The 19,619-nt window shown below is 35.4% G+C and overlaps 1 protein-coding gene across 2 annotated transcripts in view; it reads right to left on the bottom strand.

Moving 5' to 3' along the window:
• The window catches only part of NEGR1 (neuronal growth regulator 1), an 817,593-nt gene that overhangs the window by 467,894 nt on the left and 330,080 nt on the right, over positions 1-19,619 (bottom strand). For both annotated transcript variants that reach the window (XM_070266222.1, NM_001145864.2), the window contains 1 exon segment: positions 4,404-4,636. In XM_070266222.1, the coding sequence (XP_070122323.1) occupies positions 4,404-4,636 (233 nt within the window).

The following is a 19,619-nucleotide window of genomic DNA, read 5'->3' as shown; positions in this document are numbered from 1 at the left end:
AGAAATCTTAGAACTAAATTGTTTTTACCAAACTCTAAAAGTATATAGAAATCATGACAAATTTTGCCATCTAACCTCATCTCTGACTGCATCTTACTCTACTATCCTTATCTTTTGCCACCAATTTCTCCAATTTATCATGGTGTACTAACACTTCTTTATAAGTATTTAAATCTCTTCCAGTATAATTCAGAATGTTAATAATAAATAGTGTTTGAATGTGCTGTCTTTCCACTTTGCAAAGGCTTTCTCAAAACAATGACTAAGCCAGAGGCAAAAGTTTAACATTGTTGTTGTTTAGGATCTTTGAGAAGCAGACACTGAAACAAAATAGAGTTTACAGTGCAGGATATCTATTAGGGAATGCCCTTGTGATAAATCCTTGGAGAAAGAAGAGAAAGGAGATAGGATTGAACAGAGCAGGAATTGAGAGAGAGTGCATGCTGGTCAACAGCCTTGGCTGCTCTGGAGCCAGAATGGCCCATCGGAATTCTCCTGCTTTGGGCTGACAGGGAGGGGCTTCACTCATCGCTGCCTCAGTCAGCCATTAGCTGTTGGTTGCTGGAGGCAAAGTTTGACTTGGGCAAGGTGGCTGTCCACAGCTGAGGCCATCCCTGAAAAGGCTGGTCATTAAACGCTATCTGCTGACAACACTCCCAGCAGCTAGAAAAATAAGCCCATCCCTGAAAAGGGAAGTGTGCCACTCCATCTATCACAAATATTCTAGGTAAGCCAGATACCCTGAGGGAATCAGAATACCCCGGGAAAGTTATTCTGGTCACAGAGTTATGTATAAGTTCCTTCTACTCTGCCTAGAGAAAACCCAGAATAAATCTCCCTGAAAAGGACACAAGTTGAGCGATAAACACTTCATATACTGAGTGTGTGTGTGTGGCTTAAAACAACATACATTTATTACTTCAGTTTCTGTCCAGACACATCTTAGCCGGGTCCTCTGTTCACAGTCTCACAAGGCTGCAGTCAAGGTATTGGCTGGGGCTGTTGAATGCATCTGTACTTAGTATACAATATCTAAGAACGCCTATTTTGTTCTGTACACAACCTGGATTTTAGACATGGGCTCAAAGTAGAAGACATCCCTGTCATATATTCGGACAGCATTTACATTTTGTAATTCCTATCATCAAAGCATTGTAATAGGGGTCTCTGTCTCCATGACAAGTCCTCTAGCCCTGTAGATTTATATACTCTCGAACAAGGAAGATTGCTCTTCGTAAACGCTGCACAGTGTGACTTGAAATACCGAACAATTAATTAGGTACTTGATTTGTCAGTGCTATATTATATACAGGTAATGAAATTGTTTTCTTATTGAGTCTACTAGCCAATTTCTATGCCCTTGAAGCAAACTCCAATTCACCACATTCTTCAAATTCCATGAGTACATCCATTATTCAGCTCAGGTGGTGAGACAAAAACACACAGATACATAAAATACACTTACAGAGTAAACATTAGAAGGTACTGGTGTGTGAAAGTTAGTTTGCATGGTGCTCAATACAAGTGTTCTACAAGTATAATAGAATATTTTTCACTTTTAACTTAAATAACATTTTTCCCTTTCAAATAAAAAGCAAATAATCACAGTTTGTTTGTTTTTTTTTGTGAGGAAGTGGCCCTGAGCTAATATACATGCCAATCTTCCTCTATTTTTTTATGAGGGATGCCACCACAGCCTGGCTTGACAAGCAGTGTGTAGGTCCACACCCAGGATCCTAACCCATGAACCCCAGGTTGCCAAAGCAGAGCATACAAATGTAACCACTACACCACCAGGCCAGCCCCCGTCTTTTTGTTTTTAACTGATATGGATCTTAAGATCTTCTGGTGTGAGTGCTCCTCTTTCAAATGAGAAAACTAGAGTTTAGAGAGGATTGCTAATTACTCAATTCACATGGGAAAATTCAGGATTGGAATCCAGGTTTTCCAAGTCCTACTCCAGTGGTTTTTTTTCTCCCCCATTGTTCCGTCCATTGATATTAATAGCTCTAAGAAATCAGTAGCACCAACAAATTCCCCAGGCAAATTATCTGTGTTGGCAAGATATCCCTTTTATTTTACCCTTTCTAAAATGACGGTTGTTAATAGTTCCCTTGAGTACACAGTTGTAAAAATTAAAGATGATCTTTATTTTTACCAGCCAATGTGTGTTTGACATCAGTGATTAATAGTCTTCTCTCAGTTGCTCAGTTTCTTTATCCTGGTGAATTAAGGCTTGACAAATTTTTAGGCAAGGAACATACAGTTCAAAACTATCTAGACAGACCTGAGCATCGGACAACCCAATAAATATGAAGACTGAAGAGATGTGTGCATCAGTTTATTTTCTTTCACTGAGAGGAAATGTAACTTAAGTGGGGTTGACTTTTTATGACATTTATTTAGTTCTTGAGTTGACTGACAAGCCTATTAATGTATTACCCGAACTTTATTAATGTAATTGGAAAACTGCCCACATGTCAATCAACTTCAATAAGTAATTATGTTCATAAATATTATAAAATTACTAGCTTTTAATTTGACCCAATGACATACTTTCAAAACAGTGACAAGAATTTTATTTTTCTAGAGAAACTAAATATTATAGTGATAAAACATTCAATAAGTGCATTCCTAAAATGATGTTCAAAAATTCACCATCATCAAATGGTCAGCAAAGAGAGTGCCACAGTATAGCACATAACAGTTTTTAAAGTTTGTGCAGTATTAAACAATCTATGTAACATAAAGTTATAAAGAAATCCTATGGAAATTAAACATATGCTTGGGCAAGGCTTATATAGCCATAATCTGGTTTAAAAATCTTGTTCCTACCGTGGAACAAGAGAGAACAGAGCAAAAGAAAGAGGGATATATTTAGTGTTCAGAAATATATCATATAAACCTACAAGAAGCAAAGTGTCTACATAGCAAGTGACAAATATATTATTATCTAAGTATACGTCTTCTCACGTGATAAAAATCTTTTGTCGTCTTTGAGCTAGAAACTCAAGTCAAGGTCCACAAAACTAAACAAGACAGCAGAATTAGGCTTGGATAACAGAAGAAATGTGTTTTTTACTTGGTAATCTCACGTTAGTTTTCGAAGCTGTACAAAATCCTGCCCTCTGGAATCTCTGGATAATCTCTTAATAAAGATGGACTTCAGTGAAAACTTTATTATATTCTCTTATGCTTTTAAATAAGGAACATCACCACAGTCTGCAATGATCTACAATAAAAACCATTGAGGAAATTCACTGACCTATTCTTCAATTCACACTTTCCTCCTTAAAGTTGTTTAGTTGATAAGTTTAATCTTTATCACAAAGTTAGAATATTTACTAGTAATTGAAGCTGTGTTTGAATTCAGGTTTACCTTTATGTAAGGAAATGAAACTCACTTAATAAAGTTATAGATTAACAATCTTTTCCAGATGCAACAATGTGCCTAAATTAATGCTTAATGTTGATTTTTTGAAGGGTAAACTCAGAGATAATACAATTAACTTGCTCTCTCCGCTTTCCTGTTAGGAATAAAACATGCATTCACTGGCACTACGTTATCATATAATTCGTTATTAATTTTACTTCAAAACACTGCAATGTCATTTCGAGTTACGCAGCATAATATTTCTATGCAACCAACACATGATCAATCTATAAAGCACAAGAAAATAATGTGAATAAAAGGGCAAAAATACACATTTTCCATTCTACCAGCCTTATAATTGCATTTTTCTTGAAAAGCATTTGTATTGGGGATAAATATGCTCTCACAGTTTAGTGTGCAATACAAATAAAATAATTTGATGATGCTTTTTGCATTTGGAGATTATAAATTGGCTAGCATGATTTATGATCTAATGAAAATAAATCAAAGCATAAAGCATCGTGTACCATATTTTTTCAATTACTCTATATTTAAATCAAGTAATTCCAGAAAACTGCTTTTTTTTCATAGTGACTTGCATCAAAGTAAACAGAAGTTGGATTGAGGCAGAGTGTTAGAAGGCTGGAGGATTACTTTTAGTTACTATCCATACTCCAAAAAGTTCTAATATTTTAATATATCCATCATGGGTTATTAAAGATTTATTTTAATGTATCAATCATGGGTTCTCAAAGATTTATTGAAGCGGTGACTCAAAGGAAGATAGAAAGTGAATCATATACAAAAAATCATAATGTGCTGTTAATGGATAATTTTTGATCTTGGTAAGTGGGAATTTGTATGCCTATAATAGCCATTACACTTAATGGAATCTAGGAACGTAAATCCCTGAAGAAAATGACAGTATGTCTCTCAGCATTGGCAGTTAATTCTGAGTCATTCTGATATCTGAATATCGAACATTTCTAAGCATAGTCCTTCACGATATAGCGGTGATGGAAATGCATACCTTGCACAGTTAGATGCACCTGCATTGTTCTTGGTGTATGTTGAGTCTGAACAGAACACGTGTATGGGCCATCATCTGTCACGTCTACATTCTGTATCTGGAGGCTGTAGTCCCTTTTATTCAATGTTGAAATTGAAACTCGAGGATCCACTGACCACTTATCACCTCCCGCAAAAATAATACTTGACCGGTTCAGCCAGGCACCCTTTGAAGCTCCATCTTCCAAATAACACCTACAAATTACCAGAGACAGAACACTATTAATAAAAGTGAAAATGGGAGACAACGTGATCTTGGTTCTGAGTGTATTTCCGTATGCTGAATTATAGCACCGCATCAAATGCAAACATCAGACGCAAATGCAGGAGACACAAACACACTGGGACATCTTCCATTCCCAATGCAAATGTGAAACTACACCTTCACACAATTTTGTTTTGTTGTGTGTGTGTGTGTGTGTGTGTGTGTGTGTGTGTGCGCTTTAATTCGAAGCCAGTCAAAACTCTTTTTCATTTTATCTGGATGACAAGTAAATTTAAATGAGGTTAAATTAGTTCAAATAACGGTTTTCAACATTAAAACACATTTCTTTCTTTGAGATTATAAGAAATAAAAAAAGTCTATGAGTTATCCTGGTTTAACTCAGTCCAATTCTGAATACAATGGAGCAGATGAAGAAAGCATAAAATAGTACCATATACATGTTATTTTTTAAATTACCTGCATTTGCAGAGTGGTAAGCTTGTACACTGAAACTATAAACACATTTTACTGATAATATTGCTATTGCAATTAAATGTAGCAAGGCTAATATAATACTTTTAGTAGCGAATTCTTGCTGTCTTTTCAATAAACTGACTAATAGTTTTTCCAGGAAGCGTTCATTTATCCAAAAACACTTACGGAGCATCTACTATTCATGGATTCAAAAAGGTACTGTCCTTGCTCTCCAAAACTTTTAGTTTAGTAAGGAAGACAGTCAAGCAAACCAATTAACACTATACAGAAAGAAGAATATTTTTCTTCAATCAGACACAAGGTACATGAGAGACAAAAGATGGTTACTTGACTCAGGAAAGGAAGAAAGGCTTTCTGGAATAAGAAATGCCTGAGATAAAGAGGTGAAGAGTGGAAGACACGGGGCATTCTAGACAGAGGTGTTAGATGTGGGCCACACCAGGGAGAGGTGAGAGAGCCTGCCAGTTCAAGAAAGTGAAAGAAGCCTGAGCTATAGGGGAGGACAGATGAGAGGTGAAAACCGGAAGGTGAACTAGAGCCAGAGGATGAAAGCAAGCATGATGACAATTAGTAGATTTTGAGGCCAAATTTGAAGCCAGTTATTCAAAGTCGTGTAACAAGATTCAAAAATACAGCTTTGTATCTAATAGAAGTCAGGCACCTCAAAATTTAGAACAGAAGCAAACTGTGGTCATACGTCAGTGATTTTGCTGAGGCCTGGAATTCGCTGTTTCATCTTGAAAACGTTCCGATACAAATTAAAGACTGGTTCTCTTAAATGAGTACAAAGCACAGCTACAGAATAAAAATACACACACATCGAAATCGTTTGACAGCACTTCTGCAGAACACCTTGGGGGATTGAACACAGGGTTTGAGATTGCTACAAAATTGCAAGTTGAATGCAACAGGGTAGGCTGCTGCCAACTGTATGAAACTAAGTGGGTGAAAAAATAAGGAAGAAGGTACATTGTAGAATCTAATTTGCAGTCAGCTTCACCATCTACAGAATTCAAACTAGTAGAAGTCATAAAGGTCATTGTTAATTGAAAAGCTTTTCTTTATGTATTTAATGAAGAAAATAAACCCAATTTAATGACATAATTAAACAATTAGAGTACATTGTCATTCTTAATAATATGCAGAAAGAAGATAGAGGGGACATATTTCCCATTTCACAGGATCACATTTGCACTGGTATAGGGTAGAACACTGAACTACCCCTACTAGGACTGTGATAATTCCAATGTTTGCATTTAGTATCTGGATTCATCAAGTGTTTATTGTGTGACCTCTGCATTCGTAGCCTTCACATGTTATCCTATCTGGTGCTCATAACAACCCTGTGGGGTATGGATTGCTCTGCCCAGTTCATCACTAGAAAATAAACGGAATGTTTAGGTTAAATGACTTGCCCAAGCCACATTATTAGTGGGTGGGAAAGTTGAATTCATAATCAAGTCCTATATTTCTACATTCAATGTCCTTTCCACCATAATGCAGATCAAAGACTTTTAAAATAAGTTTCAGAAATGGGAAGATGATTAGAATGTTGCAGAAATTACTGCAAGTAATTTCTTATTTACTGAATGTGACCAACCGCTTAACCCGTCCTATTCTAAAGGAAGCAGAAAATTAATTATTAATGGATATTTTACCATGAAAGTCTGATTTAGAACACTCTGCCTGGCATTTCCTTTTCCCTAGAGGCAGCAACAGCTCTACCTGTATTCCGGGGGGTGGGGGACAAGGGGGAAATATCAGGAAGAGCACGGAGATTAACCAGCCCTTAGATACTAGAGCTTTCATACCTGATCTAAGTTATAACCCCTAGTCTTAGCATAAGCACTATCCCTCTGTTCTGGGATGTCAGGGGCCATCATAGAAGAACAGAATTTAACTTCTTCATTGTGAAAAATGAAAAAAGGGGCCCTTTATGTCTCCTTGGCTCATACAACTATATTTCATAGTTGTTGTTGGTCCCAAGCCAAAGCTTTTCAAGACATACATCAGGAAGACCCTTGAATGAGAATCAGGGAAAAAAAAAAGAATTTTATATTACTTTCTTCGATTTCTGTAGAATTATTCTCAAATTATACTACTGAGTTAGAACTTAATTCAAATTGCCTTATCTGAAATTTTACAAATTGAGAATAGCAAGGCCCAGGCATGGCTTCCTATTTTATAAAATTGCAAGATACTTACATAGAGTATATGTAGTTTTAAGGTCAACCATGAGATGATGATATAAAATACATGAAACGGGCCAAACACACACATATGATTCCTTAAGAATAAGGGCTGTGTCTTCCTCCTCGCTCCCTCCCCTTTGTTCTTCACATCCTCCCTACTTTTTTCCTTTACAAGACGAACAGATACTGCCTGACATGGGTATGTTGCATTAGGAAGGAATTCTGGAAGGAAGGAAGGTATCCATAGTATGGCAGAGTGGGAAGAGGAGTGGAAGAAGGGTGGAAAGCAGTGACAATTCAGTTTTGCACTCTTTGGGCACTAAAAACTTTTTTCTTGGTTTAAGAACTCCAAAATATAAATCTGTTGGAATCCGGCCCCATACAGAATTTATAATTTAGCAAGGATGATAAAGTATATTCATGAATAGCCATCATGCAGAACAGGAGGTGAAAAACTAGTAATTAAATTGTTATTATAATTGGATTACTGAAATTGCCCGAGAGTCTCCGGCTTCTGCCCTTGACCCCTGTAGCCAGGTCCATTCTCCCCACAATAAACAGAATGACATTTTTACAGTTTAAAGCATATCATCACAACTCCAAACCTCCCTATTTCACTCATAAGAAAAACTCTAATCCTAATAGTGACCAAAGTCCTATGTAATCTGGTCCCTTGATGCTTTTCTGACCTAACCAGCTACCAGTCTTGCCCAGTTTACTCTGGTGAGCCTGTGGTCCCCTAGATGTGCTTGCAAGTCATGCATGCTCTTGCCCCAGGAAGTCTGCATTTGCTGGTTCTTCCACCTTGAACTCTCTTCCTGTAGAGTTCTGCATAACTTGTTCCCTATCTTCCTGAGGGTCTTCACGGAAAAGAACACCAATGTTCCCAACACTCCCAATGGACATACTATCTGTTTACTTGACTCATTATTTTCAGTCTATCTCTGCTAAAGGCAAGATCCATGGACTTTGTCTATTTGGTCCCTTCTGTATATTCCAAGGGCCTACACATAATGGACAATAAATATAAATATTTGTTGAGTGGATGAATGAAGGCAAAAATTAATACAATTTTAGAAGATGGAACAATATGGTAAAGTATATCAAAATTCCCACAGTGCAACCTAGTTGGGAAAGCAAAGTCACGCCCACATTGACTTATGGTAACACATAATGAAATGCAAATATCTGAGGCACAAACAACAACTGATGTCTGCTACAGAGGATGAGCTAAGGAACTCGAGTCTGCAGATGGGGAACGGAGCTCAGTGAGCAGAATCAAGTGGGAGATGTGGGGCAGAGGTGAGCTGGGCTCACAACTACTTGAAATAAGAAAGAACTACAGGAGGGCCGGCCGGTGGCACAGCGGTTAAGTGCGAACGTTCTGCTTCGGCGGCCCAGGGTTCACCAGTTCGGATCCTGGGTACAGACATGGCACTGCTTGGCAAGCCATGCTTGGTAGGTGTCCCGCATATAAAGTAGAGGAAGATGGGTACGGATGTTAGCTTAGGGCCAGTCTTCCTCAGAAAAAAAGAGGAGGATTGGCAGCAGTTAGCTCGGGGATAATCTTCCTCAAAAAAAAAAAAAGAAAAAAAAAGAACGAACTACAGCATTTGACTCTATACTGCAGGAACCAATTTAATCCATTAAATATTCTGCTTAGTATGTGCAGGTCACTTTACATTCATTATCCTATTTAATCCTCACATAACCTTATGAGCCAGATAGTATTATCTTCATTTTATTGAGGAAGAAACAAAGGTACTGGGAGATTGTATCTTGAGCAAAGCTAGTCTGCCTGCGCCATTGACCACAGTGATAGCGTCTGCCATGCATTCTTAGAGTCAGACGGCAGCAGCACTGGGTGGTCTCCCGTTTAAGATGGAGAGCTAGTGCGTGAGGAGAGGCTGGCAAAGTGAGGGTGGTCAGATCATCAGTGAGGGCTGGATGAAACGACAGTTCTTGGACCACAAACTCAGATCTTTGTTCCTCTCTGGAATTCAAAATGGAACATTTTAACAGGATCCCTTTGAACTACAGACAATGAAATAATCTGAATAAAAATGTTCAATAACGAATATATCCTTTAACTGAGTATGAAAGGTGTTTTTTTTGCTTTTTGGTTTTTTTTTTTTTTTTCCTGCTTAAAAAATCTGCTAGGCTACCTACTTTATAGGGAGATGAGTGAAGCAGTTCCGAAAATATACTCCTCAGCATAAGCTGTGCTAACACGGTACCAAATACGACGACAAATACTTAAATTTTCAGTCAATCATCTGGATGTTTTGTATACATAGTTCTAAACATCTGGTTGTTGGAAAACGTATAGAAAATAGCTTGAATATTTCATTTGGTTTCACTGTTGTTAATTATATAAACCCAGGCTTAAGAAAGTTAATGCTTTTCTAATAAGAATGGCCTTGCCGCTTCTGAACTCTTTGAAGAAGCTCCTTTATAAATGACGTACTCCACATTAGGCAGGTCCTTATTTGAGGGTATAAAGTCCCACTTGGTGAGCTGCTAGTTGATCAAACTGATGTTGGAATAATTCTAACAGACTCTGTCTGTGATACTCTCTCCTGTGGTGATTAAATCTGAAGGGTGGACATCAGAGAGTTTAGTGGAAATTAGCATTTTTAGTTTATTTATTATTTTTTTAAAGCTCTATTTAAGAAAAAAGCCTGTGGCTGCCGAGGAATGATTTCTTTTTCCTTTTATATCTCTAATTCCCTGTAACACGCTCCAAAAACATAAGCCTTAGCACCATTACCAATACCCCACACAGCAGGATTTATTCAGCTTTGTGGAAAGAGACCAGCTTTTCTCAAGACATGTTGATTAATGAAAGCTCCTATTAAAGGTACTAATTAATAAAAGAAGAAAAGTACAATTTCCCTTGGATTCAAAGCTAAGCCATGTGAAAATGATATTCCTATGAAGGAACTGGCCAGCTACTTTTATAGCTGTCTTTTCATTGTATCACAAAGTTCTAAATTTGACAGGAGAACTTTCAAAAGCAGACAGAAAAAAATAAAAAATTCAGAACCCCATACAATCTCCATGCTAATTCTGCATACAAAGAGAGCTTTGATATCCTGGATTCCAGGCTAAAATGAGGTAAGGGAAATAAAACAGAGATTAAATGGAACAGAACAAATTCTATCCCCCCAGGCACTCACCTTTTTTTTTAAGGCATGCTCTTCCTAATGGCAGTTACTCCCAAGACAATATTATAGATATAGATACGGAGATTGATAGAGAAACACGGTCATGCGTCCCTTGACAATGGAGATACATTATGAGAAATGTGATGTAGGTGAATTTTTCGTTGTGCAAACATCATAGAGTGTACTTACACTCATCCAGATGTTATAGCCTACTACACACCTAGGCTATGTGGTACTAATCTTATGAGACCACTGTTGTATATGTGGTCTGTCATTGACCAGAATGTCGTTAAGCGGTGCAAAGCTATAGACAGATATGCATGCATATATGTATATGTATATATAGATATGATTATATAATACATATAATATTCCCTAGATAATAATATCAGTATATATATAATATTATGATTGATTTAATATTTTAAGTTATCTTTGACTGCTACTATGGTGGAAACTACTGTAGGGCATAAATGATTCTTATTACATTTCAATTTTGGCAAGTGTCAAGGGTGCAAGACTTTGTCCAGGGACATCCTCAAAGTCAGCAATTTGTCCAAAGAGCATCAGCTATTCAGTGACGTATTCACCCTTATAGATGAGGAAAATTACATTTTTAAAGAGATATCTAAGTGAAAATGCTCTTCTGCAGTTAATAGTTCAATACTGTTGCATAGATAATAATAATAATCTAAGATTATTATCTGCCAGATACTGTTCTAAGCACATTACGACATATTTCTCATTCAGTCCTCACAACAGCCCTTTGAGACAGATACTGTCAAGAACTGTTGTTACGCCCATTTTATAGAGAAGAAATGGAGGTACAGACATGTTAAGTAACTTATAGATTACTTGCTTATTGAAATTTGTAACGTATGGAAATAACTTTATTATAATATAATTGTATTAAACCTTCAGGCATAACTAAGTAATATTAATGACACACAAACGTTTATTTTTAGAATGGCAATTATGCCATATTGGGCAAAATGTAGTTACTTCTTATGTAGTAGTAAAAAAAAAAAAAAAAAATTCCAAAAAACCCTTATTTCTTATTTTGTGAAAAAAAGAAATCTATTTCCTACATATTTTATTCTAGCACTTCTTTGCAATAATAAAACTATATTAAAAATATCTTGGATAAGAGACTGAAAGTTATCAGCCACTATCTAATTATAAGACCAAATTCTCAAACAACTTAAATATTTTTAACATTGTAAATCAGAGAAAAAACAAGAAAGCTTTTTCAGTTTTTCCTGGTTTTTTATACAAACTATACTAATTCCTGAAAGATGGAAACACTAACATGATCAAGTGACAGCATAAATTCATACTTTTTAGTCTTACTTTAATGCAGAATTTAAACTCTTTAAGTTTGTATTCAAAAACTATATTTATAATACAACACTTTGTCAATGCCCAGGAAATCATTAAAATTTTGTTTTAGATTTTTGAAAAAGGAAACAATAGGCCCATAATGGAGTCACTTGTGCTAAGCCCCATACCAACAAACCAAGACTAAACCTAATTGTAATTTCAGCCTCTCCCAGAATGTGACCCTTTCCACTCAATCGGTAATCACCCATCAGTACTACTGAAGTAATTTGGCTGACAGAGCCCCACCTTCCCCCAAAGGAAGGTGACCTTGCCTTGGACAATCCACTCTTTGCTAGAATAACTTTCTTGCCCACTTTCTGCCTATAAAAGTCTTCCATTTTGTAGAGCTCCTTGGAGCTCCTTTCTCCCTTCTAAGATGGGATGCTGCCCAACTCATGAATCATTAAATAAAGTCAATTAGATCTTCAAATTTACTCAGCTGAATTTTGTTTTTTAACAGGATTAATCACTAATTCCCAAACATTAAAATCGTTTATTTCAACTTATAATTAAACCATGCTTTTCTATAATACCACAAATTGCTTTACCTTATTCTTTCCATTGACTCATTTAAGGCAAGCTTCCATGTAAGCATATACATCTGTGTTTAGAAGGGGCAATACCGAGGAATTTTTACATTTAGCGTTCTTCAATACATTATTTATAAATCGCTCAACATATAAATTAATATTTATTAATTTAAATAGGCATGGATAGAGTGAAAGAGAGCCTGTACATTATGACTAAAGAAAAGTCTTAAAGCAAAATAACTCCATTTTCGACCATTACTAAAGTCTAATTATCATTGTCTTGTCCTGATAACAATAAGTTCCATTTGCTGAATGGTAACTATGAATTAAGAGGAATAGAAAATACTTTAAAATATGATCTCATTTAATACTCACAAAACCATTTCAAGAGGTAGGTAGGTCTTAGTATGCCCACATTAAGAATGGTACCTGCCTGAATGCAGGATTTATGACTGAGGCAGAGAATGTAAAAAGAAAGAGGTGTCACATATTTGAGAAGCTAGTTTAGGATTCGCTTTTCTCAAATGGCTTTAATCAGGAATCAAATTGGAAATGTCTTTGTCATTTCTACTTTTTAGTTTTTGAATTCAACTAAACCAGCTTGCTTTCTCCCAAGTGGACTTGAATGTGAGATATTCGGATCTGGAAGGGCTTCAAGATTCCTGTTAACTGGCAGGTGCTCTGAACCGCTGTGGGGAGAATTCTCTCTGCAATGCTGTCTCCCTGGCAGCTGCTTCCTAGAAAAGTTGAACTTTCACCTTAGGAGCTATAAAGGGAATGAACACTACATTCAAAATGCATGCAGGAGATGTTTAAAATAGCAGTATCAGAGAGGGAGAACGCAAGCAGGCCCAGAGAAGTGGCTGAGATAAAGCTCTAAGCTCCAGGCAAGCCTCACTCTTGTATCGTCTTTGGAATAGAGCCAGTTACAGACACATTCTCAAAAGAAGGGAAAAAGCAACATGGAATTCTGTACCAAACACAATATCATATCTCTACGCCCTTCCAGCAAGCATCTTCATATTTAAGCCATTTAGAAAGTATTCTATTTGCATATAAATACAGATGATAAAGTAAGAAACATAACAAATAGATATACAGAAAAGTTCTAAACTCATCTGTTTTGTCAAACTAATTAAGTATGTGTTTCTTTACAGCCTCCGTGAATACAGACACTTAAAAACCAAAAAGAATTACTTTCTCGCACTCTCTTACTCTCTCTCTGCTCATGCTGATCTTTAAACTTTCTGCGGGTCACTGATGGATTTTTCATCTTGCATTTTTTTCTAATATAGAGTATTCTGAGCACAAATTTTACTGTATGAGTAAACAATGACTACATAGCACAATTAATTACAGCCAGCCTTACAATCATTAACTGAAGTAGTCATTAATCCATATTTATCTGTCCTCTCTTGAGAAAATTGACTAAACCGTCTTTCAGTATGAGCTATACCTTAAAATATAGATTAGGGAATGTACCACAGAGGAGAAAAAAATTAATGTAGCTTTTTTCCATCTACTCCTGCAAACAAATTTAAACTGAGTATATTTTCCCAAAAAATGTTAAAAGCTAAGAATAATCTCAAATTTAAGTCTCTGCTAGATCTCATGGACAAATTATTTGCCCTTGAGAGGCAGCATGATGTTGTGATTCATTACAGTTGATATCGGAGTTCCAATGTCAGTTTTCTGATATACTAGCTGTGAAAGCTGGGGCAAGTTAATTTACCTTAGTTTTCTTACCTGTAAAATGGGATTAGTAAAATTACTGATCTGATAATATTATTATGAGAATTAGTTTGTTTAACATGCTCAGCATGGAACCAGGTACACAATAGGTATGTAATTAAGGGTAACTATTATTAACCCACCTACCTATGGTTAACTTTGTGTTTTAAACAAAACAAACTATCATCACCACCACCAACAAAAAACCCTGTACTAATAAAATGTAATTGAAAGAGGGAAAAAGAGGCATTTTTAGAGTCTGGCTTATACAGCAAAATTTGATTTATCTTTATTGTCATAGCACAGGGTTGGTTCACAAGATATAATTTTGCAGAAAAATGAATATTATACCTTAAAGAACTTTTATTTTATCCTCCTTGAACTTCTAGAAAAGCACTTTTTTTCTTGTATTTCTCCATCTTATAAGCAGAATATGTAGAGAAAGAGAGTTTCAGTGTTATATTTTTTAAAAAGTTACATTGAGACTCAAAACTTTTGTTTAGAAACTAACTCCATGGTTTACTACTAATTGCTATGGACAAGTAACTCAATCTCCATTAAAGCTTTATTTATTTCTTCACAAACTGAAGATGGCATCACCTGTACTAAGTAACTCCTATTTTGGCATAGGATCATGTGAGGCTGTACATGGGAGACAAATTTATCAAGCTATAAAGCAAAATATAAATGCCAATATTTTATCATTATTATAAGGTTTCATAACTGTCCTCATAACTCTGGGACATGGTTATGAATCTCTACTTGGAGATTGCATGAACACAATGATCTTCCCAAGCTCGGCAAGATGAAGTAAAAGGCTACCAATTGTCTTCTTTTTGCTGTTATGGTCCATAAAATGATTTTCTACACGATGTAAACTCATACTTTTAAAAACTGCCACCTAAAATTTTTTTCATAAACTATGGACTTTGCAAAAATTATGATTTCTGATTACCATAAATATGGTTATTTTAAAATAAACCTGTTAATTCTCACTTTTAAATGTGTCCCAGGACATCTAAATAATACAGCAATTTGATATTCACTACCATCCATTTAAAAAAATGAATGGGCTCTACTTTAAAAGAAATGCTACATTGTTTCTTTTTCTCCTCAAACTCATACTTTCACTTTACTTCTACCATACGATTTGATCCTAATCTAATTGTTTTTAGTTTTTGAAGTCTTTTATTGATATTCTATCTTCATTGCACTATAATTAAATATATAAATTAGCTATAAAAAATCTTGTGATGATAAGAATCTAAGCATAAAAATTATTCTGGATAAAGTTATTTTTACAACTATTAATAGTGTACAATGGATCAAATTATATCCATCACACATTTTGATAAATATTTATTAAATATATATTATTTTTACTTTATGTAGTTAACAATGAGGTGGTTGTACCTAGATTCTTGGACAAACTTTCTTGCTCAAATGAGCATACTATTTGCTTTCCTGAAACAAGGTCTAGAATCAATTCTGTGAAAATTTGTTTTCTTAATAAGACTATGGGAATGGAAGGAGTCCTGTTACAGCAATGCATTCAAATCTTTAACTCCATCAGAGTGATATAATTACAGTGAGTTATCATCAAAAATCATTCCTAATGCTCTATCAGGTTGTAACTCTATTCTATCTTCCTGTACATCTGTTGAAAGCAAATTGGAAACTGCCTAAATTGCAAAAGGATTTACCGGACTCTAGAATTAGTCATTGTCTCCACACCGACCTCAATATTTTAAATGGTCTCTTTGTTTTGTTACCTGAAGGTTTTACACTTTGGCTGTGCTCCATGATAGGATGTTCAAGAGATTTGGTGAAAGATGACTGTGAAAGCGGGAGGCAGGATCTGGAACCAATCCCCCCACAGACCTACTCTCAGGCAGGTCACTTTTAGGAAAGAACACACACAAAAACTTAAGGACAAGAAAGTTTTAGAAAACTATCTGGTCCTGCTCCGGCATCAGAAAATCATTATATACCCAAAGGGTATTTTAACTGTGCTTTAAAACTTTTCGATACCTAGAATGCCACATTTTTATCTTTTTCTACTGTTTAGTTAACTCTTTATTTAAAGCTATCAGCATCTGTGCCTCTAATTTTTCTCCCTTTTAACCTTCAGCTTCTATCTACCTAAGGGTAGGGAAAACAGAAATCTGAATTTGTGTGAGAATTATTGGAGTATTGGTTTATGGATTGACTGTAGTCCTCAAAGACATTCTTGATAAAGAAATGGACTTTTTGAATATAGTTGCTTTAAAAAGCCTTTTCACTTCCTTCTGTGTTAGGCCTATGTTTAAAAGTAATGGAAATCTGTTAAAAACAAAACAAAACTTGAGTGAGGCAGGCTGTATTATAATTCTCCATGTATGAGGAAATTAAAAATATTTATCCTGTCTCTTAAAATAATAATGTCTTAATTTTGCTAAATCCCATGAGCTTGACTATTCTTTTTTTGTTTACTCAATATTTAAATACACTTGAAAATTTTAAGCCAATACGCATATATTTTAAATAACTATTTTTAAATATATGTGTTGGTAGTCTTTTGGGTTTCTTTTCCTCTTGAGACGTGAAATATACTTATCTTTTCTCTACGATCAACTCTTTTGTTATTGTTAAATCTTTGCTGCTTCAAGAGATAGATGTGTGCTTGAGACAGAGACAGAGAAAAGATATTTGATGCAAAAATGGACAAGTGAAAAATGAACATTTATATTATAAGAATAGTAAAGGATGATAAAATTTGAATATGTAACCAACATGTTTTATATTAATTTTCTCTAACTCTTTCCTACAGAATGTGCCAGAACATCCCCAAATATCAATGCTTCTCTTGCTAGAGGATCCATCCAGCAGTAATGTCTAGTGGACAGCTGGACCTGTCATATCTCAGCACCTGGTTGGCGCAAGAAAGTAAATGCCTCCAAGGGATGTAAAATTCCACTGTGACTTACGAAAAGCTGAAATTTCTGCCATGGATTTCTGGCTGGACCTCTCTTGACTAGATTGCTGCATATTTTCTATCACTATGACTGAATCATCTCTCAAGGTCAGGATTCTGTGATATTAGTCATTACTTCCTTAAATCACTTTAACAAGTAAACTTGAAGAGCAAAGAAGAAAATCATCACCATAATGTTCTCTAGAAATAAGAGAACTGGAATCTGGGAAATGATATGGCTTCTCCAAGGATAATTTTACCCTGAATCCCGAACAACAGGGGGTTGAATCACGATTCTTCCTGACACTTAACTAGCCTTCGGAATTTGGAAACTACTTCATTTTTCTCATCTTTCCATTTGATTCTTTAAAATGGGAACTGTAATACGTACTTGAAAGGGCTATTTTGTGAGCATTAACTGAAATGTCCGAGGTGACAATACCTAAGCAGCTAACCTTAGATGTCGTTTCTTTGAGATGCTCTCCCCAGCATCTCTATTCCATGCCCCAGACGGCTTTAACAAACCTCTCCTAAAGCTTGCATTGCCCCCAGCACATTAACTATCTTGCTTTATTACTCTGCACTGTAAAATCACTCATTTAATAATCTATCAACACATCTAAACTATAAAGGGCCCTGGTTCACTTATTCATTGTAATGCCCAGAAACACATGCAAATTATATGTATGTGTGCATGTGTGTATTTTGAATACCATGTGAACTCTAAATAAAATACTGTGTGAATGATGCATGAAAGTGAAGAAATCACAAGCTTCTGGAAACAAGGCTGGGGTGGGAACAGGTCAGGGCAGGGTTGGTACAAGAGGTAGCAGTGACATTCACCTCACTCCCACTGTACTTTAATCGTCTGCTCCTGGTTATCCTAAACTGAAGCGCACACAAATCCCTGGATTTGCTCTATGGTTCAAGATGGAATACATCATTTGGAACAATGGGTGTGACCACTTGTACCTAATTGTTCACATTACAAATAACTTAGTGATGCAAAATTCTAGCTTTGATACACTGAAAATATTTGTCCCAGAAAGACAAATGGAAGCCACTCATATGGTGGTATTTCCTTTCCTAAATTTCTGGAAAAACTCAGGGCCTAGATAAAGAGTGGGTGAGGAGGAGTCGAAGAAAACTTACTTGATAAATGAACAAATATTTAAACATGGGAAAACCTTATTCATCTGGTTTTAATTTGATTGGAACAAAATGATATTTTTAATTGCTATCTTTACAAATACAAGGATAGACTTTTAAAATTTTTTTTGGTGATCTACATACACGTTCTTGGTTAAATATTATTACTATTTATGTCATTTAGTTCAGAGTTCCTACTTTGAGACAATCAATCTTTCATTTCTCAGCAAAACATAAATTTGTCATTCACTGTCCTTAAATCTATCTCATTTTCTTGCTGAACACACTACCAATTGCTTTTAGCATAATATGTAGTCAAAATAATACATATTTGGAAAACATAATTAAACATAATAGATGTATGGTAATAATAAATTAGAGAAGTAAAATAGGAAGAATGGAAATTGAGTGCTTTTTGAAATTAGAAATATAAAATATAGTGCCTCTTAAAGTTTTAAGGGTTATTACATTTGAAATTTTTTTTTACTTGAAATATTTTCATCCTCAAAGATGTTGTTCCATTCTTGAACTAGTTTCTTATGTAAGGAACTCCTTACCATTTACAATTCTCTACCTTAGCCATTAATCTCTCACGTGAAGCTGTCAAAATCTTTTATGAAAATCGAAGTGTTCTATATCCACTTTTCTTATCTTTCACAATGCATTATTTTCAACCAGCCCACCGAGTTAGTTAAGCACAAATTGCCTTGTGAAAACCGTGTTAGAAATACAGCCACACTTTCCTCAGCTTTTATTCTGTTACCAATATTTCACCATTGTCTTTGCAATCAATACTAAACACACAGGGCTGTTGTTTCCTGGCTTGCTTGTCTCCTGAGCTCTTTAATTCATGATTCACTTCTGATTCAAAAGGACTTCATGGATGTCACACTATATACACGCACGCATCTTTTTCTTTCTCTCTAACTGGGCTCTCTAATTATGAGCCCTTCAAAGAAGCTTTGTTTTCTCTAAAGCATTTATCATATGTATGTTTTCAGGATTTCATATCAACACTGTACAATTCTTTAAAGGCTTATCTTATTTTTCGTGTACTTAATACAAAAGAAAAAGATGGGTTATAAAATAAATATGGGATTTTACGAAGAACTAATAGATTTTAAAGTGGCATGCTATTGAGTTATAAGTAAGTGAATGAATTAAATTTCCTTGGAATACACACTGGTCCAATAATTAAAGGAAACCATTTTTGGCAAAGTATACTTTTGATTTTGCCAAACCCCAAATTGTCTTACAAATAATGAGAAACATTTGTCTTTCATCTTTAGTAATGGCTGAAAGTCATCATTACCTAACAGATGCTCAGTGATCCTTGTGAAATGAGTTGGACATCCCAATCACGTATTAATGGGCAG

Source organism: Equus caballus, chromosome 5 (assembly GCF_041296265.1).
Source record: "Equus caballus isolate H_3958 breed thoroughbred chromosome 5, TB-T2T, whole genome shotgun sequence".
Classification (NCBI taxonomy): Eukaryota; Metazoa; Chordata; class Mammalia; order Perissodactyla; family Equidae; genus Equus; species Equus caballus.
This window is presented reverse-complemented; position numbering and strand designations above follow the sequence as displayed.